The 23,373-nt window shown below is 36.9% G+C and overlaps 1 protein-coding gene across 1 annotated transcript in view; it reads right to left on the bottom strand.

Moving 5' to 3' along the window:
- The window catches only part of CWC27 (CWC27 spliceosome associated cyclophilin), a 239,838-nt gene that overhangs the window by 34,902 nt on the left and 181,563 nt on the right, over positions 1–23,373 (bottom strand). Inside the window, exons 12-13 of the mRNA XM_027775064.1 lie at positions 3,443–3,552; positions 1–17 (exon numbers count right to left, since the gene is read on the bottom strand). The exon at positions 1–17 is cut by the window's left edge and continues 120 nt beyond it. Coding sequence (XP_027630865.1) covers positions 1–17; positions 3,443–3,552 — 127 coding nt within the window. The remainder of the gene's footprint in view (positions 18–3,442; positions 3,553–23,373) is intronic.

Here is a 23,373-nt window from a genome sequence, read left to right as displayed (position 1 = left end):
TTCAGCAGTGCAAGAGTCTGAAATAACAATTACATTGCTAAGTTTTCTGGTAAAATAAATTAATTTGAAAAGAGACACTTAAGTTTTGTAGAAAAGAAAATATCCTACTTGGATATAAAACTCTTAGGCAAATGTTTTATTCTGAAGGAACATTATAAAAAAAAAAAAAAAAAACCCTGCCTTTAGGCAGTTTACTATTGCAATAGTAACAGTAATAATCCTTGACATTGTCCTGTTTGGATTTACACTGACATTTTTCCCTCAGAACTAGATGACCATAATCTCATTTTGGGAACGCAAGTTTGCTTATATAGAAGCTTTTAAAAATGCAAACTTAATGGTAGTTAAGCTTTTAATCTCCCTAGATAGGAGTAATTCACTAAGATATATGAAATAAAAAACAAAACACTAGCAACAAATACAATTTTTCATTTAAAAAATTTCTCCCCATGTAAAAATACCAAAATTGGGAAAGAGGAATGAAAGAACACATTAATGTCAGAAGATGGGTACACTGGAATAAAAGCTCAGAAAGCCATTGACGTGTATGAGAAGCTTTATGATGACCATTCCCTCTAACTCAGCAATTCTAACACTGGGCATATATTTTCAAAAACTACTAAAACATAGAAAATGACTTATGTACAAGATTTGTAGGGCAACAATATTCATACAAATGAGAAAATGGAAACATGTCAAATATAATATCAATAAGAAAATGGATAAATTTGATTAAAAAGCAATAAATATGCTATTATACTGTTAATTATCCCCGCTACACATTAATAGTGTACTCCAGAATTTGAGCGAAGAATGGAAATGAAAAAAAAGTTTTTCTATCCTAAAGTTTTATGAAATTAGAAAAAAATACTACCTGTCTGAAAAATCATGGTCCGAAGTAAGATTTTCCTATGTTGAATTCAATACTGAAATCCTCATATTTCATAAGGAAAAAGATGTGAGATAGATCAACATGTAAATAACAAGGATAGCAAAAGTTTACAATATATTCCTTGGCTCCAGAATTTGTCTAGAGAATATCATCATTAAGACTACAGTTCATGAAAAAATCAAGTGAATTTTGGCAAGCTCAAGTGGTACCAAAATAACTGCAACTTATTTTGCATTAATGACTGAATTATAACTGCACTGTAACTTTTAGTAATAACTGCAGCAAAGGTAATTACTGCTAAAAACTATAGTCAAAAATGCCTTACATATTTTTGTAAAATTTAATGTCTACATAGACAATTACTGAAAATACATATGCTACCATAGCTGCTCAATGAGATGAATTTTGAAGAAAATTTATAAATCTTTATAGAATATCACTATAGACAGTCTGAGACTGCTTACTGTGTTAGGATCAGATTTTTTTTTTAATAGAGGGTTTTGCTTTAGGATGTGTGTGCTCGCTAAAGAGAAAAAGAGACAGAGATAGCGAGAAAGGAAGTGAGAAATCACCCCTTGGAGAGATGGTTATGCTACAATACCTTCTTCTCCATTCTCCTCCCAGGATCTTGGGCACACATGCACACACACTTGGCAACAGTTTTAAGCCACCAGGTCCAGGACTCAAGCCACAGTTGGCTATGTGGGAGTCCAGCAATGTATAGCTACGCCATCTGCTGGCCCCATGGAATTTAGATTTTTTTCTTTAGGTTTCTAGAGTATAGATTATAGAACTGAGTTTTTCAAACAATGTTAATAGATAAAGCATTCCTTACATATAAACCTTATTTATTTAAAAATTCCCTATTGCTTACAAATTTTTATTGTATTTGCTTCACAATAAGAAAAACATTATTAGAAAATACAGAGAAGACCCCCCCCAAAAATCCCAAAGCTATTATTTCCACCATTCAGAATAACCACTGTTAACATTTTGGTATATATCCTTCAAGCCTTTATATGTGTGTATATGTTTATATAGCTCTATTATATAAATATGTAATCTCCATATACATATTTCTACATATCTAATCTATATTTTAACAATAAATTCTATCAATTTCTTTTTTTGAAATAACTTCTAAATTTAGTTTTATTTATTATTATTTTAAAAAAATTGACATAGGACATGTGTGCTCACCAGAGAGAGAGAGAGCGAGAGAGAGAGAGAGTAAGCTGCCAGGTCTGGGACTCAAACCATGGTCAGTCATGTGGGAGTCCAGTGCCTTAACCTCTACACCATTTGCTGGCCCCAACTCTATAAATTTTTAATGATGTACTTATACGTACTTGTAAATGTCTTTTATGTTGGCATAAGGAATAATAAAAACAAAGACTCTTTTATTGATACGAAATTTCAAAACTTCCTAAAAAATTATACTAGATCTGTATCTTTCTCCTTAAATTAAAAGTGGCTGGGGACCAGCAGTTAGTGTTAATGGCTATGTGGCTGGAATCCCATGTAGTCGACCGCGGTTCAAGTCCTTAACCCAGTGGCTTAAACTCATGCCGGGCGCGTGTGCGTACGTTTCCAAGATCCCAAGAGGAGAATGGAGGAGAAGGGATTGCGGCGTGGCCATCCCCCCCGGGGGGGTGACTTCTTGCTTTCTGTCTCTCTGTCTCTGTCTTTGTGGTAAGCGCATGTGCCCTATAGCAAAATCTTCTCAAAAAAAAAAAAATGTGGCAAGGCAGTTTGCTTTAGAGCTAGTTAATATGCTACTAGTATTTGCTCAAAGAGGTGGGAGTACTATGACAAACAAAAGCATCCTCTTGGTCTTTTTCTCATATTCAAAACTAGATTTTTTTTCTAGCTGCATTCTCAAAGCAAGAGAAGAAAATCACTTTTATTTTGCCTGCTTTATTTATATGCCTAAAATGGTTTATGAGTGTGTGTGTGCGTGTGTGTGTGTGTGTGACATAAAAGACTGCTGAAGAGATTTGTTTAATTAAGTGCCAAGTACTATTTGGCATACTCAGGTGACCCAAATGTTGAGCTAGCATCCTCTCTGTTTTCATTCTCAATTTTGGACAATTTCCTTATATTACTACCTAATGATTTGGCAGTTATCTGCCACATACAGAGTTCTGTCACAACAGAAGTCAACTGGTGAACCAATGTCTTATTTCCAGGCAGAGTGTAATTTCGAATAGAGCTGGCTAGTTAACATAAGATAATGGGATGGAAGAGACCCTCCAGTTGCTTACAATCACCACTTCTCCATTTCATTATATTTACTTAACCAGAGCTTCTACTTGAATATCTGAGGATATATATGTGAGTTTACAGGGTTCCTGTGCTTGATATAGGAGAACCAGGTTTTAAAACCTGAAATGTTCACGCTTTTATTTTTTTTAAAATGTCTATTAGGAACTCTTAACAGACACCCTACCCTAGTGCTTCCCCTGATATATAATCAAATTAAGCTCTACTTAGCAATGCTTGATGACAACAAAAAGGCACTGAATTAGGAATTTTGGTTTTTGAAGTTACCTGATCTTCCCGGGAAGTTCCTTTCTTTGCCTGCTGTTTCCTCAAAGCTTCATATTTTTGCTTTTCTCTTCGGTATTCTGCAATAGCACCATCTGGAGCAGTTTCTTCCACTGAAAAATAGCAGAATAGTGAGTAAAAGGCTCTGTGGATTTACACTAATGTATATGCTCATGTCACTAAGAGAAGGTCAGAATTTGGGATGGGTCTTCCACCATATAATCTCAAAACAAAACCAATAAGCTCCTTCAGCATCACAACTATACCCTACATTAGAAAGTGACTGATGTTGGACTGGTTCCACAGCTCAGTGGTAAAGGGAGCTGCATCCCACATGGTTGACTGCAGTTCGAATCACAGCTTGGTGGCTTAAAAACATACTAGGCATGTGTACCCACAGGCCAAAATCCCGTCAGGAAGAAGAATGGAGGATAAAGGATTGGGGTGTAACCCTGCCCAGTGGGGGGATGCTTTCTTTCTCTCTCTCTCTGGTGTGTATACATACTCTCTGGCAAAAAAATACAAAGTGATATTAATTTATCGACCAATTTTATAGATATCTTCATTCTATACTACATATTGTAACTATTGTTCACTTGAACTTAATTAAGTTGTCTATATAATCACCTGTCTTACTTTTTTCTTTTTCTTTCTTTTTTTTTTTTTTTTTTTTTTTTTTTTTTTTTTTTCCACGTGGTTTTGCCACAGGGTACCTATGCTTGCCAGAGAGAGACAAAGAGAGAGGAGAAGCAAGAAATCATCCCACAGATGGGAAGGCCATGCTGTAATAACTTCAATCCTCATCTCAAATTTGGGCCATGCATACACACATGCCAGGCATATTTTTCAAGACTCTGGGTTCAGGACTTGAACTGTGCAGTTGGCCATGTGGGATCCAGCACCATAATCACTTTGCCACTTGCTGATCTCCTATCTCATTTTAAAAATAATGAACATTTTCCTAAAATTCAGCATTTACATTGTTTCCTTGCCTTAGGCTATATTCTTTCAAACATTGGTTAATATTCCACCTATTGGCCACTTTTGTTCTTTGGTTAAAACAACAGCAAACTTTAATTTGATGGCATCATAGAAAACAAATATATCTAACAAAGAACTCAGGACAGTTACCAAAAGCAGACCAATATAAAAACAATTTTTGTCAAATAGAAATGAGAAAAGTATCAATCTATGCATTTGATCTTGCAATAAAGCTATGTGAACACTAGGTTCACAAAACACAGTTTTGCAGTAACCCTCCCCCCTAGTATTAACATTTTATAATACCTTATATGTATGTATATTAATAAAATTTGTGACTTAAAAATACTGATCTTATCTCTTATCTTGTACTTTGGCTGACAAACCAAGATAGGACAGATAAAGTCAGATACAGTTGAGAATGCCAGTGACCCTTCTCCTCAAGCCTTAGCTTTTTACTTGCCCCCTTGTTATCTATTTTGAGGGACATCATAAATGTGCCCCTATATTAACAATCAGCCACTTTGTTCAAAAGATTTTCTAGTTTAAAAAAAAATGTGTGAACTAAGAAACAAGTCATCTTTTTTGTGTTACTTAATATGATTTTGTTTTTTGGAGAAGTTTTTGCTTATAGGGTGTGTGTGCTCGCCAGACAGACAGAGAAGAAAGCGAGAAAATCACGCCCCAGGGGAATGGTCACGCAGCAATCCCTTCTCCTCCATTCTGCTCTCGGGATCTTGGGCACGCACACACACGTGCCCGGCGTGAGTTTTAAGCCACCAGGTCTAGGACGCGAACCGCGGTCGACTACGTGGGAGTCCAGCGACATAGCCATTACGCTAACTGCTGGTTCCCTTACCTAATATGATTTTTAAGGAACTTGAAAGGAATAATCAGTTTTACAAAAATTTATGAACTCTTTTAAAGAAGATCCAGCTTTGCTTTTAAGATTGACGGCTGTATGCTAAAAACTGAACACATTAACGAAGAAGAAACCATTAAATCCAGAAATAATATCTGAGATTTACATGCTAAGTAACTACTATTAGGATGTCTTCATAATTGATACATATAAAAATTATTCTTATAATAGGTTTTTAAAAATTACTTCCATTTTTGGGGCCAGCAGATGGCATAATGGCTATATCGCTGGACTCCCATGTAGTCGACCACAGTTTGAGTCCTGGACCCAGTGGCTTAAACTCATGCCAGGCATGCGTGTGTGCATGCGTGCCCAGGACCTGAGAGGAGAATGGAGGAAAAGGGAATATAGCATGGCCATCCCCCCTGGAGGGTGATTTCTCGCCTTCAGTCTGTCTTTTCCTATCTTTCTGGTGAGCGCACACACCCTACAGTGAAAACCTTTTCAAAAAAAAAAAAAACTACTTCCATTTTTTAAATTGAATCATATCTTTGACTGCCTCTTTGCTTCTTATTCTATGGTAGTTGGATTTGCATTGTCCTAGGATAAAGACTACACACCTATTAACATGACTTAGAAGCCCAATATGAGACAATCAGTGATTTCTTGTCTCATCTCTCACATACACCCTGAAGTGCTTTCATTTGGCTTGTAAGTATTACTCTTTGAACTTGCTTTCTTGACCACCCTCCTAGCATCTGCATATACTACTGTTCCTTCATGGGGGAATACTGAAACACACTCCCTCTCTCTCGATTACCCAGTTAATTTTCCTTGCTAATTTCTGCTCATCTTGCAGGTCTCTGCTTTGTTGGCATGTCTTTTAGGGGAGCTTTCTCTGACTCTAGTCATGAAATCTGGTTTGGAGGTCCCTCCTTTAAGCTTTCAGAGTACCTTTTAGCAATTATAGCACTTCATGGTAATTTCTCGTTTATTCTTTTTTTAACCCTTACTAGACATTAAACCTTTTGAGGGCCAGTCATATTTCCCCAGAACTTAAGACAGTGCTTGGCAAGTGTTAGAAGCTCAATAAATTGTCAAAGAATGAATGAAGTAATGAAACTGTAGAAAAGGAAAATAAGAAGGTAGCTGGCCAGATTGGACCCCTGCCTTATACAGCTAGTCTGTATGTTCCATGCACCTGGACTTTGCTGCTCTATCACATTTCGGGAGTCAATATTTCTTTTTGCCATTTCCCTATGCCAGAATTTTATAAAATCCTAAGGAAAATTTTGATGACTATCCCTAGAACTGTCTAATGTTCAATGGCTAAAACAAATGAAAACAAGAAAAACTAAGTTCTTAGATTCTCAGCTACAGTTAATTGAATGCCTTTTAAAAATTATTTATTTAATTTTATTTATTCATTCACTTATTTTTAATATGACCAGAAAAAAACACACACACTCATTCACTCACACATACACACACAAAGAGAGAGAGAGAAAGAGAAAGAGAGAAAACAAGCTACCAGGTCCAGGACTAGAACTGCAGTCAGCCATGTGGGAGTGTCTAGTGCCTTAACCACCACAGCACCCTGGTCCCTGAAGGTCTTTAATTGTGGTGAGAATTATAAAATAAATGAAAAAGATGATATAGATTAATTCAGCTACACTATGTCACAGGTAAAAAGCTTAAAATCTTCAAAACAGATTCAAAAGTGTTTACTGACTTTAATGTGCTTAATGCACATCTCCTTAAATATGGTCCCCTTTAACAAAGACCAAGCACTTAATATCACTTTGAAGGAAGGTAAAGGAAGAAGATAATTATTAAAAATTGTACCATGAAGAGCTGAAAATTTCAGTTTGGGGCCAGCTTTGTATCTCAACAGGTAAGAAAGTTGGATCCCACATGGCCAACTGTGGTTTCTGCCCTGGTGGCTTGAAATACATGCTGGGCATGTGTGTATGTTGTGTCCAAAATCTTATGAGAAGGAAAAAAGGAAGAAAGAGAGATTGAGGAGTGATCATGCCCCACTGGAGTTTCTCTAGCAAATGCACATGCTCACTGGCAATTAAAAAAAAAAAAACTCAATGATAGGGAAATTTAAGTATATGCTAAATGAAAATTATATAGCTATATAATTTATAATATTAAAAGGTCTTTTAAAAACTTAGAAGAAGAAGTCACTTCATCTTGGAAACTCAAAAGTAATGCAACATTAAAAAAAACAGTTGTATTGGGGTATAATTTATATTAAGTTAAATTGACTAATTTTGGGTGTAGAATTCAATGACTTTTGGAATTGCAAACATTATGTTCACTATTCACTGCAGTCAAGAAATAGAATAGCTTCACAGCAAAAATGATTCCAATGTCCCTTACAGTAGATTTCCCTGTTCTGGCACCAGGAGCCAGTGATCTGCTTTCTGTCTCCACAGTTTGGCCATTATGAGGACTCATACAAACGGAATCATATAGTATATGTAGTCTTTTTAAAAAAGTTTTATGTATTCATTCATTTTTTTAATTTGACCAGAGAAACAGAGAGAGAGAGAGAGAGAGAAAGAGAGAGGGAAAGTGAGAAAGGAAGCCACAGGGCCGGGACTTGAACCATGGTCAGCCATGTGGAAGTGTCCAGCGCCTTAACCACCACACCACCTGCTGGTCCCCAGTATATGTAGTCTTTTACATTGATTTCTACTTAGCAACTACTTTTGAGATTCATCCATGTTGTTGATATTCCTTTACATAACAGTAGTATTTCATAGTGTGAATATAGTTTAATTTGTTTATTCTTTCACAAGTTGATGGACATTTGAGTTGCTTCCAGCTTCAGGGTACTATAAATAATGCTTTTGTGAACATTCAAGTGCACGTCTGTTTGTGAGCATAAAGTTTCATTTCTCTTGGGTAAAAACTTAGGAGTGGGATCACTGAGTCATATGGTAAGTGAACATTTAATTTTGAAGTTTTACAAAGTAGTTTGGCTACATCATTCCTCTCAGTGAAAATGTGGGGTATTCTAAGTTGCTCTACTTCTCTAATACATTGTCATTGTCATTTCACTTCCAGTGGATGTGAAATGGTATCTTGTGGTTTTAACTCATTTTCTGATAACAAGTGATATTAGACATTTTTATGTGCTTATTGGCCATTGATATATTTTTCTTTTTTCATAATTTTTTATTAATTTTAACTATTATTTATACATTTAATTGCTATGCATCATTTAGATTTTAAAGAGACCTTATCTAGAGTGACACACACCTCAGTCCAGCCCAGTTGAGAACATACGCATGTCCTCATCAATAAATAATATCTGCATCTTGCAAATGCCTTTCCTCTCCATTTTTTCCCCAAATTTCTTTTCCTATGCTCTTCCCCTCCCCCATTCTTTCTACTTCTCTTTCCACTTCAACTTTGGTGTCCTTAACAAATTTAATGCTTGTATGTCCTCCAGTCTTTCAGTCTCTGCCATAGAGTGCTGACAGTTGGTACATGTTAAGGGGAGACATACAATGTCTCTCTTTCATAGCTTGACTTGCTTTACTCAGCAACAGATCTTCCATATTCATCCACTTTCTATCAGATTCCAGGGTCTTGTTGTTTTTTATGGCTGAATAGTATTCCATATATGTCCATACTTTTTCAATCCATTCACCCATTTGTGGACATTTGGGTTGGTTCCATGTCTTAGCAATCATGAATAAGGCTGCAATGAATATAGATGTGCAAGTGCTTTTCTGATTGGGCATTCTCCTATCCTTGGGTAGATACCCAGGAGTGGAATTACTAGATCATATGGTAGTTCTATTTGAAGGTCTTTGAGGAATCTCCATATTGTTCTCCACAGTGGCTGGACCAATTTATAATCCCACCAACAGTGTAGAAGTGCTCCCCTTTCACCACATCCCCTGGCCATTGATATATTTTTTTCATTTGTGAACTGTTTGTTCAAATCTTTTGTCCATTAAATTTTTTTTGTCTTATTAATGAATTGTAAGAGGTTTTTTTTTTTTCTTTTTAGTATATTTTGTATACAAACCTTTTGTCAGATATATAGTCTGCCAATAGTTTCTCTCAGGATGGGGTTTCCCTTTTCATTTTCTTTCAAAGAGTAAAAGCTAAATTTTGATGAATAGCATTTTATCAAATTTTTATTCTCTATATCACACTCTATATATTTTATCTAAAAAAACTTAATTTGCCCCCAAGGTCACAAAAGTTTTTTTCAGAGCTCTCTCTTGAAAGTATAAAATTTTTGTACTTTTTTTTAAGGGTGTGTATGCGTGTGTGTGTGTGTGTTATTTGGTGGAGGGAGGTGATGCGTGTACATGTAGTGTTTTAAACAGGATCTTTCTGCATCTAGCCTCCTGAGAACCTGTAACTATAAGCATATGTCACCATGCCAAGCTTTTTTCTTCTAGGGTGGGTCAGTAATCTAACCTAGGCCTCTCATGTGGCCTCAGGCTGCCATGTAGCAGCTTCCAGTGTGTGCTACAACAACTCGACCTATATGATTAATTTCGAGTTACTTCTTGTGTATGCACTAAGGGTGGATATCATTTAAATATTTATTTTCTATATAGATTGATTGTTCTGTCATCATTTGATAAAAAGGCTTTCATTTTCCTATTTAAATACATTGGCACCCTTCTTGAAAATCAACTGTTTCTGGATTTTTCCATTAATCTGTGTTTCTTCTTATGTCAGTAGTATACTTTCTTGATTACTACAGATTTATAATAAGTCGTGAAATCAGTTAATGTAGGTTCTCTAAGTTTGTTTTCTTTTTCAAGATTATTTTGGCAATTTTTGTTTACTTTGCTTTTCCATTTTTATGGAATATAAAAACCTGTATTTTAAAAATCAACTTGTCAATTTCAGGAAAGTTTGCTAAAAGTTGCACTGAATGTATAATTAATTTGGGGAGAACTGCAATCTTAACAATATTGAAACTAAAAAAATTTATTGAATTAATCTACCTTTGTTATTGAGGTCTCATCCAGTTCTCTGGATTCCAACTACCATGTAGAATAGTAGTGTGGTTGGGTATGAGTAGGATTAGATATTTGTCCTCCTTTTTCAAACTCTCCCAGGATCAGTATTTCCAAGAAAAGGATGCTTGGAAACAAGTATAATTATAAAATTATTGGCTGACATTCATTCTGGAAAAAAATAGGATGAAATAGCAAAAACAGAAAGTAAGTGGAACTGGCCCTATGGCCTATTGGTTAAAAGAGCTGGATCCCATAGGGCCAACCATGGTTCAAATTCTGGCTCTGGTACCTTGAAAAACACACCCTGTGTGTGTGTGTGTGCACATGTACACACGCTCAAAATCCCAACAGGATGGAAAAATGGAGAAGGGATTGTGGTGTGATCATGTTCCACTGTGGAAGTGGTGCTGCTTTTTCCCTCTCCCTGTCTTTCTGGTGAATACATATACCCTCTGGCAATTAAAAAAAAAAGGCAAGCAGTTTTTACAGAATGGCGAACAAACATAACAGTACCTCTCTTTCATCAAGATATCATGAAAACATAAGAAATAAGATATATACAATGTAATAGTTAATACTAACATCAAGATTCACTGAACACACCAATAAATCTTATCATTCCAGGGTAGGTTAAAAGTTATTCTTAAAAGAAATTTTATTCTGGAAAATTTCTAACATAAATATAGAAACAATAGTATAATGAGCCCCTTTACCCATCACCTTACTGCAACAGAATCAACCTATGGGCAGTCTTATTTAACTCAGTATTCTTACAATATTAAAACAATCAAACAGGAACCAAGAGATCCTTTAACTCTAAAAAATGAGTAAGGTTAACTCATAAATTTCAGGAATTATTTAATATAATTTTTTGGTGATAGGAACTCTGGTGAATTAAAAAGGAAAGAAAACATGTACTCTTAGTTTCCAGTGCAGAAGGGGCCAGTGAGCATGTCATGTTTAGAATATGGACTTTGGAGGGCTGGCTCCATGGCCTAGTGGTTAAGGTAGCCAGTTCCCACATGGCCAACTATGCAGGTTTAGTCCAGGACCTGGTGGATTGAGAAATACTCTGGGCACATGTGCTTATATGCCTGAGGTCCTGAAGGAAGGGAGAGATGGAAGAGAAGGAACTGTGTGTGATTCTGCCCTATGGGGGATGATTTCTCATTTCCTTCCCTCTCTGTCTCTCTCTGGGGAGCGCATACATTTATCCTTTGGTTAAAAAAAAATTAAAATAAAAAAAGACTTTAGAGTAGACCAATCTGAATCTGGTTCCACAATATATGTGTGACACAAGAATAAGTGGCATTATTTTTCTGTCTCCCTTTCTTCAGTTATGAAATGAGAGGAATACCTTAATGTTGTTGTGAGGATTAAATGAAATACTGCCTGACATATGGCAAACACTTAGTGAATAATAATAATAATAATAATAATAATTTTTCCATTCAGAGTAAAAATGTTAAGGTACCCAAATGTGCACTTGCAAATCTGTAACTTTATAATGTTAACACTCTATGTATTTTTTCTTTGTTGTGACTGACCTTGAAAAACTCTTAAAGAATACTGCACCATTCTTGTACAAGTTGAGAGTATCTATCTCTATCTCTTTTTCTCTCCCCATTCATTCCTTTTGTAGTATGGAATTTTTGACTTTGATGGAGGGGAAGGGGAAACTATATACATACATATATATTATTGCCAAATTATGCTATCTACATTCTAAAAATGGTTATAAGGATTCTTATAGATACATTAATATTTTAATTTCATTTCCCTCCTGCATTTCCCACATTTTAACCTATATTGAAATATTAATTCACACAACATAAACCAATCATTTTATTTTCTGAATATTAATCAGACTATATTCTTTTTGTTTCCTAGACATGCTAAAGAAAACACAGGCATGTAGTTCAGATACTCCTGTACATATCTGTCCTGATTAGATCTTAATTTTATAGCATGAGTCCTATTTTTTAAATGTGTAGCATAGCCAACTTAAACGTGTTATATAAGGCCATTAGTGGTAGTGATGGCAAGCCTCTAAGAAAACAAATAAGGTTCACTCATAAGTTGTAGGAGCTATTTGATACAATTTTCTGGTTATAGGAACTAAATTTAAAATGATAAAGAAAAGATTTACATGCTCTAACTGAAGTAAGAAATGGATTAGAAAACCAGTTTTTCCAAGAAAAATGTTAATGAAAATATTTGAATAAAACCATAGGATTTTTCATCATTACTGAAATGATCCCAGATTGAATAACTAGCACAACTTTCTCTTTTTACAAGGTCTGAAACTTGTTACCAACACTATTTGCATCTACCCCATCTTTAACTATATTCTATTTTTTAGTAAACCTCCACTTAAGTAATTTTAAATAGATTGAGAACTATATAGAATTAGAGAATACTGTCAATGCCTCAGTTGCATAGCCCATTATGTCTTCTTATTCTAGTCTTAGAATAGTCATTTCTCTTAAGTATTTTCTAATTTTTTATTGTAAGTTTATTTTCAGGAATCTTAGGCACTTAAGACTGGGTAAGAGTGCCTATAGAGATGCTTTGTATTTGTTTCTGACAGACAGTTCAGGAGTTCCATTGGTTCAGAACCATTTTTTTTTCTACATTTATCTTTTTTTTAAAAAAAAAACAGAGATATTTGTGATATAGTGTGTGTGCGTGCGAGAGAGAGAGAGAGAGAGAGAGAGAGAGACAGACAGACAGACAGACAGAAAGCAGGAAATCACACCCCCAGGGGGAAGGCCACACTACAATCCTGTCTCCATTCTCCTCTCGGGATTTTGGTATACACGCACATGTGCCTGGAGTGTTTTAAATCACTGGCTCCAGGACTTGAACCATGATCAGCCATGTGGGAGTCCAGTGACGTAACCATTATGCCATCTGCTGGTCCCTCTACATCAATTTGTTGAATTAGGATTCTTATACCATGTAGGTACAATACATTCAAACTTTATAGCCATACTTGATAGAGATTTTGCATTTTCATATTTTCATGAGAGCCCTTGAATTTTTCTCCTATCTATATAAGGGGACTTCTAGAAGTTCATGGAAAAAATAAATTAAAGTATGTTTTATTATTTAAAAAAAATTGAAATCCACACATAGTTTTCTCATAATACATATTTTTCACAAACTTTTTTGAAGATTTCTCACAATTCAGCAAAATAACAAGTTTATTTTGTGATCTTCCTGACCAGGTGGACATTTTATCTAACCCAGGGCCCTGTCTCTGTCCAAGTAGGAGATTAAAACCTCAACTTCTACTAGCTATTAGATCCTACATCTGGGTCTAATATTGTCCTGGGCAACAGTAATGACTGTTTTCCTCCCTAATGTTGTGGTTATGTCTTTGCTTCTGTTACCTAGAAATTTCCTTTTCTCTCATTCTTACCTTCTTTTTTCTCTCTCTCTTAGCTAAGTATTTAAATTGGGCTAGATCATATTTTATCCTGTATTTTTATATATTTTTAAGAGAAGGAAGTTCTGCATTAGCTCAATCCATGCTGCCAGAACAGGAAGTAGCACATTTATTACTTATGTACTTGAGTCCTCCTGAATAAACAAAAATTGAATAAGGGACAGGATCGTTTTTAGTGACATAACACTGGATAATAAAAAACACAAGAAGTTTTAAAAATTCAGTTTTCCCAAATACAGAGTGCTCTACTTTTACTTTTTAAATAAACCTCAGGATACTTTGGATGGTTCATAAACAATAATGATGCAGGATAAGGGTTATTCATCATTAACTGAAATTTCTATGAAACATATGCTTAAAAAATAGGAATAAAGGACGGAATTAAAAAGAACATTCACTGAGGACCCGTGCTATGTTAGGAACCATGCTAAGGTGTTTGGATTATCCAGGGAAAGAATCCATTAAGCTATTGTGCAAGTGAAGTACTAGGGTAGGACCACTTAGAATATAGTAAAGCTGGAAAAACTCAGGGCTACATGATACTAATGGCCCACACAGTGTCCTACTGTCTCCAGTTAAAACTTCAATTTAGAAAAGAAAATTCACTAAGTGTCCTCCATGTACTTGACATTCTGAGAGATGTTTTGAAAGACATGTAAACATATATGACACAGGCTTTTCACTTCAGAAAATAATCTAGAGGGTAAAATAAATTTAACATATGAAAGGAGTTAAGAAATCAAGCCACTGATTATATGTAAGTATTAAATTGCACATTACTGAGTATAATACCTATATCTCAGGTGGCTTAAAGATTACCTATGTTATGGTGCTAGAATAAAAAATTTAAAAACATATTAGCTATCAGGGCCAGCAAGTGGCAAGGTGGTTAAGATGCTGGATTCGCACAAAGCTGACCGTGATTCGAGTCCTGGCCCTGGTAACTTGACAATCACTCTGGGCACATGTGTATCTGTGCCCCAAACCCCAGAAGAGAAAGGACTGCAGTATGGCCATTCCCCCTGAGGGGGTGATTTCTCACTTTCCCTCTCATTGTCTCTCTGGCAAATTCACTTGCCCTACATTATAGATCACATAACTAAGGCACAGGTAAACGAAGCTACTTAGCTAGTAGCAGCATGCCTGAGCTTAAACTGTATTCCAACTCTTAATTTTGGTGGCATACTATTGTAAGACTGCAAGTTAATACTATACTTTTGTCCCCACATGAAGAATATTACAGAGAATGTCCCTAACCCTCCTCTAGAAGCTGATTGCAAACTTAATCCTAGCTCCACATGAATCTCTTCATTGTCTACTTAGCTATGAACCAATGGTATCTACCCAGAAATTTCACGTTATAAATAAAAGAACTTACACTCTGTATTATCTCAAGACCAGAGCTCAAGGAGCTATCAGCTCAAAGTAGCTGCAAACTCATTCATTAAAAAAACAAAAAACAAAAAAAGAGTATTGAGTGGCTATTATATGCCAGAAACTGTTAATAAAATTAATGATTTTTTAAATGGTTCTGTATCAATTATTTCATGTAAATTTTTCCAAAATTGCCATAGTAAATGAAAACTGATATATATAAAGGTGATGTAATGACACTTGCAAACAGCACTTGGATAATGAAGAGACTTCAATGGGTGAGGAAAAATATTAATGTGCTTGATGCCTAGCTGCATCTCATAATTTCTGAACTCTACAGAATGTCTTTCTCATTTTTAAAAACATAAACCAGATTTTAAATTAATTCAAGAAAAGTGCCAGACTTGAAAATAGTCAACACAATAGTTAATATTTCAAGTACATATGTCATATACAAATAACTGAATAACTTACTTAAACCTTATAACCAACAACCCTTACACAAAGGCATATATTATCAACCTCATTTTGCTGAAGAGAAAACTAAGGTAGTAAGAGGTTAAATAATTTATCTCAGAGATCACACACTGAAGAATAGAAACCCATGTATTCTGGGTCTAAAATATATGCTCTTAATCAGTTTGGTTATTTTTCCTTCATGCTCGTGAAAAAAGAAACCTTAAGCAAAAAAGTGTTCTGATTTTACATGAAAAGGTATTAGGTAGCCACTGGGTGTGCCCCGATGAAATAAAATCCTACAGCGGTGTGGTGGTTAAGGCAGCTGAATTCCACATTTCTGACTGTGGTTCAAGTCCTAGATGTGGCAGCTTGAAAAACTTGGAGGGTACCTGTGCATGTGTGTCCAGAGTCCTGAAAGGGGAGAAAATGGAGGAGGAGGGATTGCAGTGTGACCATCCTGCATGGGGATGAGGGTTAAATTCTTCCCTCCTCACCATACTTTATGGTTCAATGGATGAGGGACTAGAGAAAAGGAGGCTGCCAAACAACTGTTGTAGTCAAATATTTCTACCCAGGAAGAATCCCTTATAAGTTTTTCTTTATTCTCCTTAAATCAATCATATTTTTCTCTCATTTGAATCTTTAAAATACGTTCTAGCTCCTAAGTGTACTGTCTCATAATTATCTTACAATTGTGTGCATCATGCCTTGCAATGTTATTTCAATAGATAGTTGCTTAATTTGACTGAATTACAAGGAATGAGATAATTTCTGACACTTGTTAGAGGTAAGAGGAGTTGGTAAAATCAACATTCATTGAGCTTTCTGAGTGCCCTGTCAGAACTGTAGTCATTCACCGAGGTTTTACCATCTCCTGATCTCCCTCGAGAAACCACTGGGGATAAACTACATGTTTCCCTTCTCCGGTAGGAACACCTTTTCTTTTGTTTGCTTTATTAAGAAAATCCATTATGGAAAAGACTACAACAAGAATATTCTGTGACATTAAATCTCTATAAGCAATATATTCTTTTTTATTGTTGTTCATAATTATGACCTGTAATACTTATTGAGTGACCAATGCTTAGGTCTTTACTAACTTCGTCTGCTATTTTTTTACTTTTCATTTCTTTTTTTGTTTTGTTACATAGGGTGTGGGTGCTCACTGGAGAGACAGAGACAGAGAGGGAGAAAGTGAAAAATCACTCCCTGGGGGGATGGCCATTCTGTAATCCTTTCTCCTCCATTCTCCTCTTGGGATTTTGGGCACACACACACACACACACACACACACACACACACACTCCCCACAGGATTTTCAGGCCTCTTGATCCAGGACTTGAACATGGTTGGCCATATGAGAATCTAGCACCTTAACCACCAAGTCACCTGCCATACTAACTTTGCTTTAAAGACACTTGAAAGCTGTTCTGAGGACATCTTTTAAAAGTCAATAAGGACACTATTCTCCCTGTCCAATGAAACTGCCAAAATGAAAACTTATTTATAATAGACTATAGAATAGAGAATTTCTGTATATATGCACTTCTACAAAGACTAGTCAGAAGGGTGCTAAAGCTTAATAGTTTTCTGGACTATAGATTACAATAAGAAATCGAACATTTATTCATTCTATTTCATCAATTTCTACTTATAAGCATGTTTTTATGATATATATCAAACAATACTGGCTCCATCTGGTGGTCAATAAACCTCCATAGTTCCATGTAAATTAGTAAAAAGTGGTTAAATAATTTAGGGGCTACCTGAAATGTAACTGATCATGGAAGTACACCTCATAGTTGAACACTGATTAAATACAATTCAGTCTAATTTAGCTGTGTTAATTTTTTTCCTATGTAGTTTATCCTAGCTTCATTGGTTCATGCTATTCTGGGGCGTAAAGTAATTCTCAAAATAAAATAATGCAGAATGTTTTCCTCTGTGTTTTTCTATTAGCTAATTTCAGAAATGTGTAGGTAACAAGTTGTTTCAGGGAATAAATAACACAGTTAAAATTAACCAAATTTCCAAACTGGCTTTTATTTTGGAATATAAATGATAAAAATAGCAACTTATTTTTAGCTGTATTTTCATTCTTTTCTGGTTTTTTTCTCTAGTTGCTGTTTTTTTGTTTTTTTTTTTAATAGATTTTTGCGGGACCAGCAGTTAGCATAATGGCTATGTCGCTGAACTCCCATGTAGTTGAGTGTAGTTTGAGTCCTGGACCCGGTGGCTTAAACTCATGACAGGCACATGTGTGTGTGTGTCCAAGATCTTGAGAGGAGAACGGAGGAGAAGGGATTGCGGCATGGCCATCCCCCCTGGGGGTTATTTATTGACTTCTATCTCTTTGTCTCTCTGGCGAGTGCATGTGTACTATAGCAAAAACAAAAACAACAACAACAAAAAACTCTAAAAAAAAAAAGATTTTTGCTATGGGGCACATTTTGAGACAAAAAGCCAAAAAATCACACCCCAGGGGGACATCACAATCCCTTCTATTCTCCTCTCGGGATTTTGGGCATGAACACACACACACTGGGCATGAGTTCTGGGGCTTGAACCATGGTCGACTATGTGGGAGTCCAGTGACATAATCATTATGCCATCTACTGGTCCGTAGTTGGTGTTTTTTCTCTTTCTTTCTTTCTTTCTTTCTTTCTTTCTTTCTTTCTTTCTTTCTTTCTTTCTTTCTTTCTTTCTTTCTCTTTCTTTCTTTCTTTTTTAAATTTTAAGTTCTTTTATACATTCAATCACATTATTTAGCTTGCAAAGTGAATATTCCAACACGTGTACATTTCTCCCAGTCCAGTTGATAATACTGTAAAGTTATCTTCAACAGATAATACCCCACACGTCTTTGTCTCATTAATGCTAAGCCTCTCTATTTTTCTCCCTAATATCCTTCCTCAGACTCTACTCCTTCAACCACCCTCTTCCCACACTATAACCGGTATTCACAACCGTTTGCTGTGTTTCTACATATTTGGTGTTTTTTTAACGACAGGGTCTAGCTGTGTCAAGATTGTCCTGCTTCAGCCTCCTGACTAGTTAGGACTACAAGCATGAGCCACCATGCCTAGCACTCTCTTTCAGACAAGGTTTTGTTATGTTGCTCATGCTAGTCCCAAATTGTCCATCATCCTGCCTCCTGAGTAGCTGAGACTACAGGTACACGCCACTGTACCTGGCTTTTAGGTCAAGCCAGGCACAGAATCTGGGCCTCCCATGTGGCCTCAGGGAGGCCATCTCTCAGAGCCTGCTACCGTGACTGGGCCTCAGCTGTATTTCCCATTAGACGCTTCCAGAAGGGTAGCTTATGAATACATGAGAGTTCATAGCTAGGGGTTAGGGGCTCTGTATATTTAATTCTACTGGATGTCCAGTCTTGATTTTAAAAATTCTGTGTAAAAGGAGTATGTCCAGAATCATAATATATAATAAAATATCAGTGCTATGAAGTTTTTAGGCATCAGCAATCTTGAATTTTCATATATTGCTTTTGTGAGTTTGTAATTCAAATAATGCTCATTTTACAGATGGGAAAACTGAGGTTCAGAGAGGTTAATGATTATGCTAATCTGGGAATATCAGAAAGCAGGGTTTTTCTTTTCTTTTTAGAAATTTGGCTAGAGGCACATGTGTTTGCTGAGAAGAGAGACATAGAGAGAGAGAGAGAGAGAGAGAGTGACAGAGACAGAGAATGTGAGAAAACACATCCCCTTCCATGGGAATGGTCACATTGCAGTTTCTTTTACTCTTCCTCTCCTGGCTTCTGGTATTTTCGGGGCATACACACATGCCCAGTGTCTCCCAAGCTGATGGGCCCAGGACTCAAATTTACAGTTGGTCATGGGATCCAGCAGTCTCAATCACCATGCTATGGGCTGTTCCAAAAGCAGATTTTCTGACAAACCAAAAAGAGTCTCCAGTGTATACTCTACCATGTGAACTTTCTCTTTATAGCACATACTTATTGCCGATACATTTCATTACAACCTAACAGTATTTTGGAATTATATACTTTTATAGCAAAGTGTGACCATTTATAAAATGAAATATATCCCTAATACTGTTTTAAATCTCACATTAGAAATTTTCTTAACTTTTACTTCTGTCACTTTCTCTTATACTTTGCAAATTTTTTTCTAATTTTTTTGCTATAGGCTCACCAGAGAGAGACAAAGAGAAAGGGGAAATGAGAACTCACCCCCCAGAGGTATGGCCATACTGCAATTCCCTCTCCATTCTCCTCTCAGGATTTTGGGCATGCACGCACATGTGTCTGGCATGTTTCTCAAGGTGCTTGGTCCAGGACTAAAACTGTGGAGTCAGCCATGTGGGATCCAGTACCTTAACCACCATACCTAATCTGCTAGCCCATGATTTTACAGATTTTTTAAAACTTACTTTAAAGATCCATTGCTACCCAAAATCAAAATTTTATCTTGAAATTTCAGAAGTATATTGCTTTTGTGAGTCTATAATTCAAACAGTGGTCATGTAGGCTTTGGTAATCACTGGATTTAGGCTACCACAGAGTATTACAGTAAACACCAGTTCAAATTTAAGTAACTTTAACTAGTAATATGTTAAGAGATAAAGAGAGCGTAGGTCAGTAAATCCAAGTTCTGAACATAAGACATTAAACTGGTTTAAACTGGGTTTGTCTTATCTGTTATTAATAATGTTTTTTTCTTATTAAAATAAACGAGTTTATCCTGTAAGCTGTGAAAAATAGCTTTTTGTCAGATGTTTCTCCATTCTTCTTAATAGTGATCATGAGAAACAACTGCAATATATAAATGATTATTGAGGGACAAGAATGGCAACTATCAGCTGTGTTCTGTCAGCCCTGTTCAGATTTACCTCATTCTTCCTAACAGATCTTTGGACTAGCACATAGGTTGATTGATGTTGCCCCACGTCCCTCAACAGAGCACAATTTTTATAGTTTGATGACCATTTTGACAACATCTCCATGTTGCCCTGTCATCCTTTGTGTGGACACTACAAACTCAGTACCCAGTGTTGTATTAATAAGAGAAAAAACAAAATTCTTCAAGATAAAAGGGTTTCATAAAGTCAACCAAAGAGTTAAAGAAAGAAAAGCTACCTAAAATTGCCTACAGTGACTATTACCCCAACAAATTAAGCATTGCTGAGTGTTGTTTCTAAAAGTACTTAAAATAGGGTTTTATTATTTTCTAATAAACTTATGAGGTAACTGTCTCCATGTAGCTATGAGTTTACAAATCTATTCAAAACAGTCCTCCAAATAGCTGCATGTGTGGTATGGCAGAATATTTTTTATATCTCCTATGTGACTGAGGAAACTGAAGCAATAAAGTAGCTTCTAAAATACAGTGTGACACTAATCCTAGCACTGTTACCTTTTTTTTTTTTAAAAAGGACGTAATATGCCTGACATACAATACAAGGATGCTGTGCATGCTTTTCCACTTAATTCTGCAACGACAGAAGGGATATTATTATCTTTTTTTATGCATGAGGAAACAGAAGTTCAGAGAGGCTAAGTCTCATGTCTCAGGTTATCTGGCTAATAAAATGATAGAGCAAGAATTTGAACTTAGGGCTGTCACATTTCAAAGTCCATGCATTTTCTACTGTAGTATACTTCAGACAGTTATGGTAGGGGTGTACTATTGTGTTTGTGAGTGTGAGTGTTAGTGGCTTAAACACTGGACAAGACAGAAGACATATATTGTAACTGTGCGGTGGTACAAATGACATGGAGGTACTGATAAAGCATTTAGGAAATTCACACAGAGGAGGGAGAGGGAAAACTTGGGTGGAAGAAGTGGTAGCATAGCAGTGCAACTGGGTCTGGGGCAAGAAATAAGATTTAGCAAGTAGAAGAGATACCATAACCAAGGTTTGAAGGCAAGACAGTGCAGAGTGCAAATGAGCAAGGAGAACCTCATTCTTTGAAAAAAAAGAATGGGTGGACAAGATGGGAAATGAGGAAAGTAAAACAAAAACCCAATCATGAGGGAACCAGCAGTTAGCGTAATGGCTATGTCGCTGGACTCCCACGTAGTCAACCGCGGTTTGCGTCCCGGACCCGGTGGCTTAAAACTCACACCGGGCGCGTGTGCGTGCGTGCCCAAGATCCCAAGAGGAGAATGGAGGAGAAGGGATTGCGGCGTGACCATCCCCCCGGGGGGTGATTTCTCACTTTCTGTCTCTATGTCTCTCTCTGTCTGCCTGGCGAGCGCATGCGCCCTATGGCAAAAACCTCTCCAAAAAAAAATCATGGAAGTCCTCAAGTGCTGTGTTAAGGAATTTGAACTTTATTTTGGCAATGAGCTGCCACTATTTGTATCTTTCTTGTCTTCATTACAAAGAAATGATTCATAAGTATTTGTGAGCCTTTAATAAAACTAAATAAAAAGCATTGAACCACCTTAGATTGTTATGTTGTTTGAATTCATTCCTTTTTAAAATTATTTTATACACTTATTTTTTTATTATTATTTTTTCACATGAGTTTTTGCCAGAGAAAGAGAGAGAGAGAGAGAGCGAGAGAGAGAGCAAGCTGCCAGGTTCAGGACTTGAACCATGATCAGCCATATGGGAATCCCAGTGCCTTAACCACGATGCCACCTGCTGGCCCCTGTTTGAATTCATTTCTAAGAATTTTTTAAAGGATTATTTTCTTATTATAGTACTAGCTTGAGTTCCCCTATAAAATGTGGAATAAAGTTCCGTGTTTCCCAACACCCACATTTCTCTTAATAGCTCACACGGCATGAATAACAGAGCAAAGGCAGGTGAGTGAGAGGGAGCTAGAGAGAGAGGGAGAGAGGCTGACTCCTGTGGCAAGCACTACATACAGAAGCCATCTTGAGCTATCCACCATCTTGGAAACCATTAGGCTTCACTTCCTCACTGAGTAAACCGTTTCTCAGAAATCATGTGACCAACCATTCTCCCTGGAAGTGGTTGGGTTTCTAGGCAACGGGAGAGATCCCCCCACATCAATGATTGGTTCATGCTGTTCTATCTCATTTGCATTTCGGGCAGCCAATTGGTGCCCACCAGCTGTATATAACTTGCCATTTCTCCTCAATAAACAAAAGTAGACGGAAGAAGACGACTTGATCAGCACCTGGTAGTGTGTGTGCATGTGTTTGTCCCATCTCTCACTCCTTCCCCCAAGGAACCTGTTCAACTGTCCCGAGGGCCAGGACATGTGGCGCCTGAACAGAGACTTGGGTAAGGCGGATCCAGTGGTAACTCCTGATTCGTTGTGACTGATGTGGCATGTGTCCTTCTGCCTACTGCAATAGGAGAGCCGGGACTGGAACCCAGGCTCCTAAGCCCTGTCCAAGAGCACGCCGAGGGACACTTCCTAAAGTATCCTATTCCTGTTACGAGGCGTTAGCAGCTCCTTCTCCATCGTGATTTCCTTCTGTCCTCTCATGTCTCTTTGGCTCAGACATGTGTTCTACCTTCTCTCTGTCCTTTCAAACGGAACCTGCCTGTTTACGATCAGAGGGGACAGGGACTGTGCGGTCTCCCTGTCTCCTCGTGAACTGGCTGGACATAATAGCGGCAGCGTCATCCATGTCACTGTTGACCTAGTTCCACACTGTGACTATTTTCAGGACTGTCCGGCAGGGCTTCCAAAGCATTGCCCATCACCTTGTGCTCGCCTTCTCCAGAGCCTTCAATGGCTCCCTATTTCCCGCCTCACCAAGTCTGAGTACCTTGGCCTACTCGTTAGCCCTTCCATAGCACCCTGACATCCTATGCAGCCTGTCTCTTCCCCCGG

The sequence above is a fragment of the Tupaia chinensis genome, unplaced genomic scaffold (assembly GCF_000334495.1).
Source record: "Tupaia chinensis unplaced genomic scaffold, TupChi_1.0 Scaffold000516_1, whole genome shotgun sequence".
Lineage (NCBI taxonomy): Eukaryota > Metazoa > Chordata > Mammalia > Scandentia > Tupaiidae > Tupaia > Tupaia belangeri.
The sequence above is the reverse complement of the archived record's forward strand: the minus strand, read 5'-3'. Positions and strand labels throughout refer to the sequence as shown.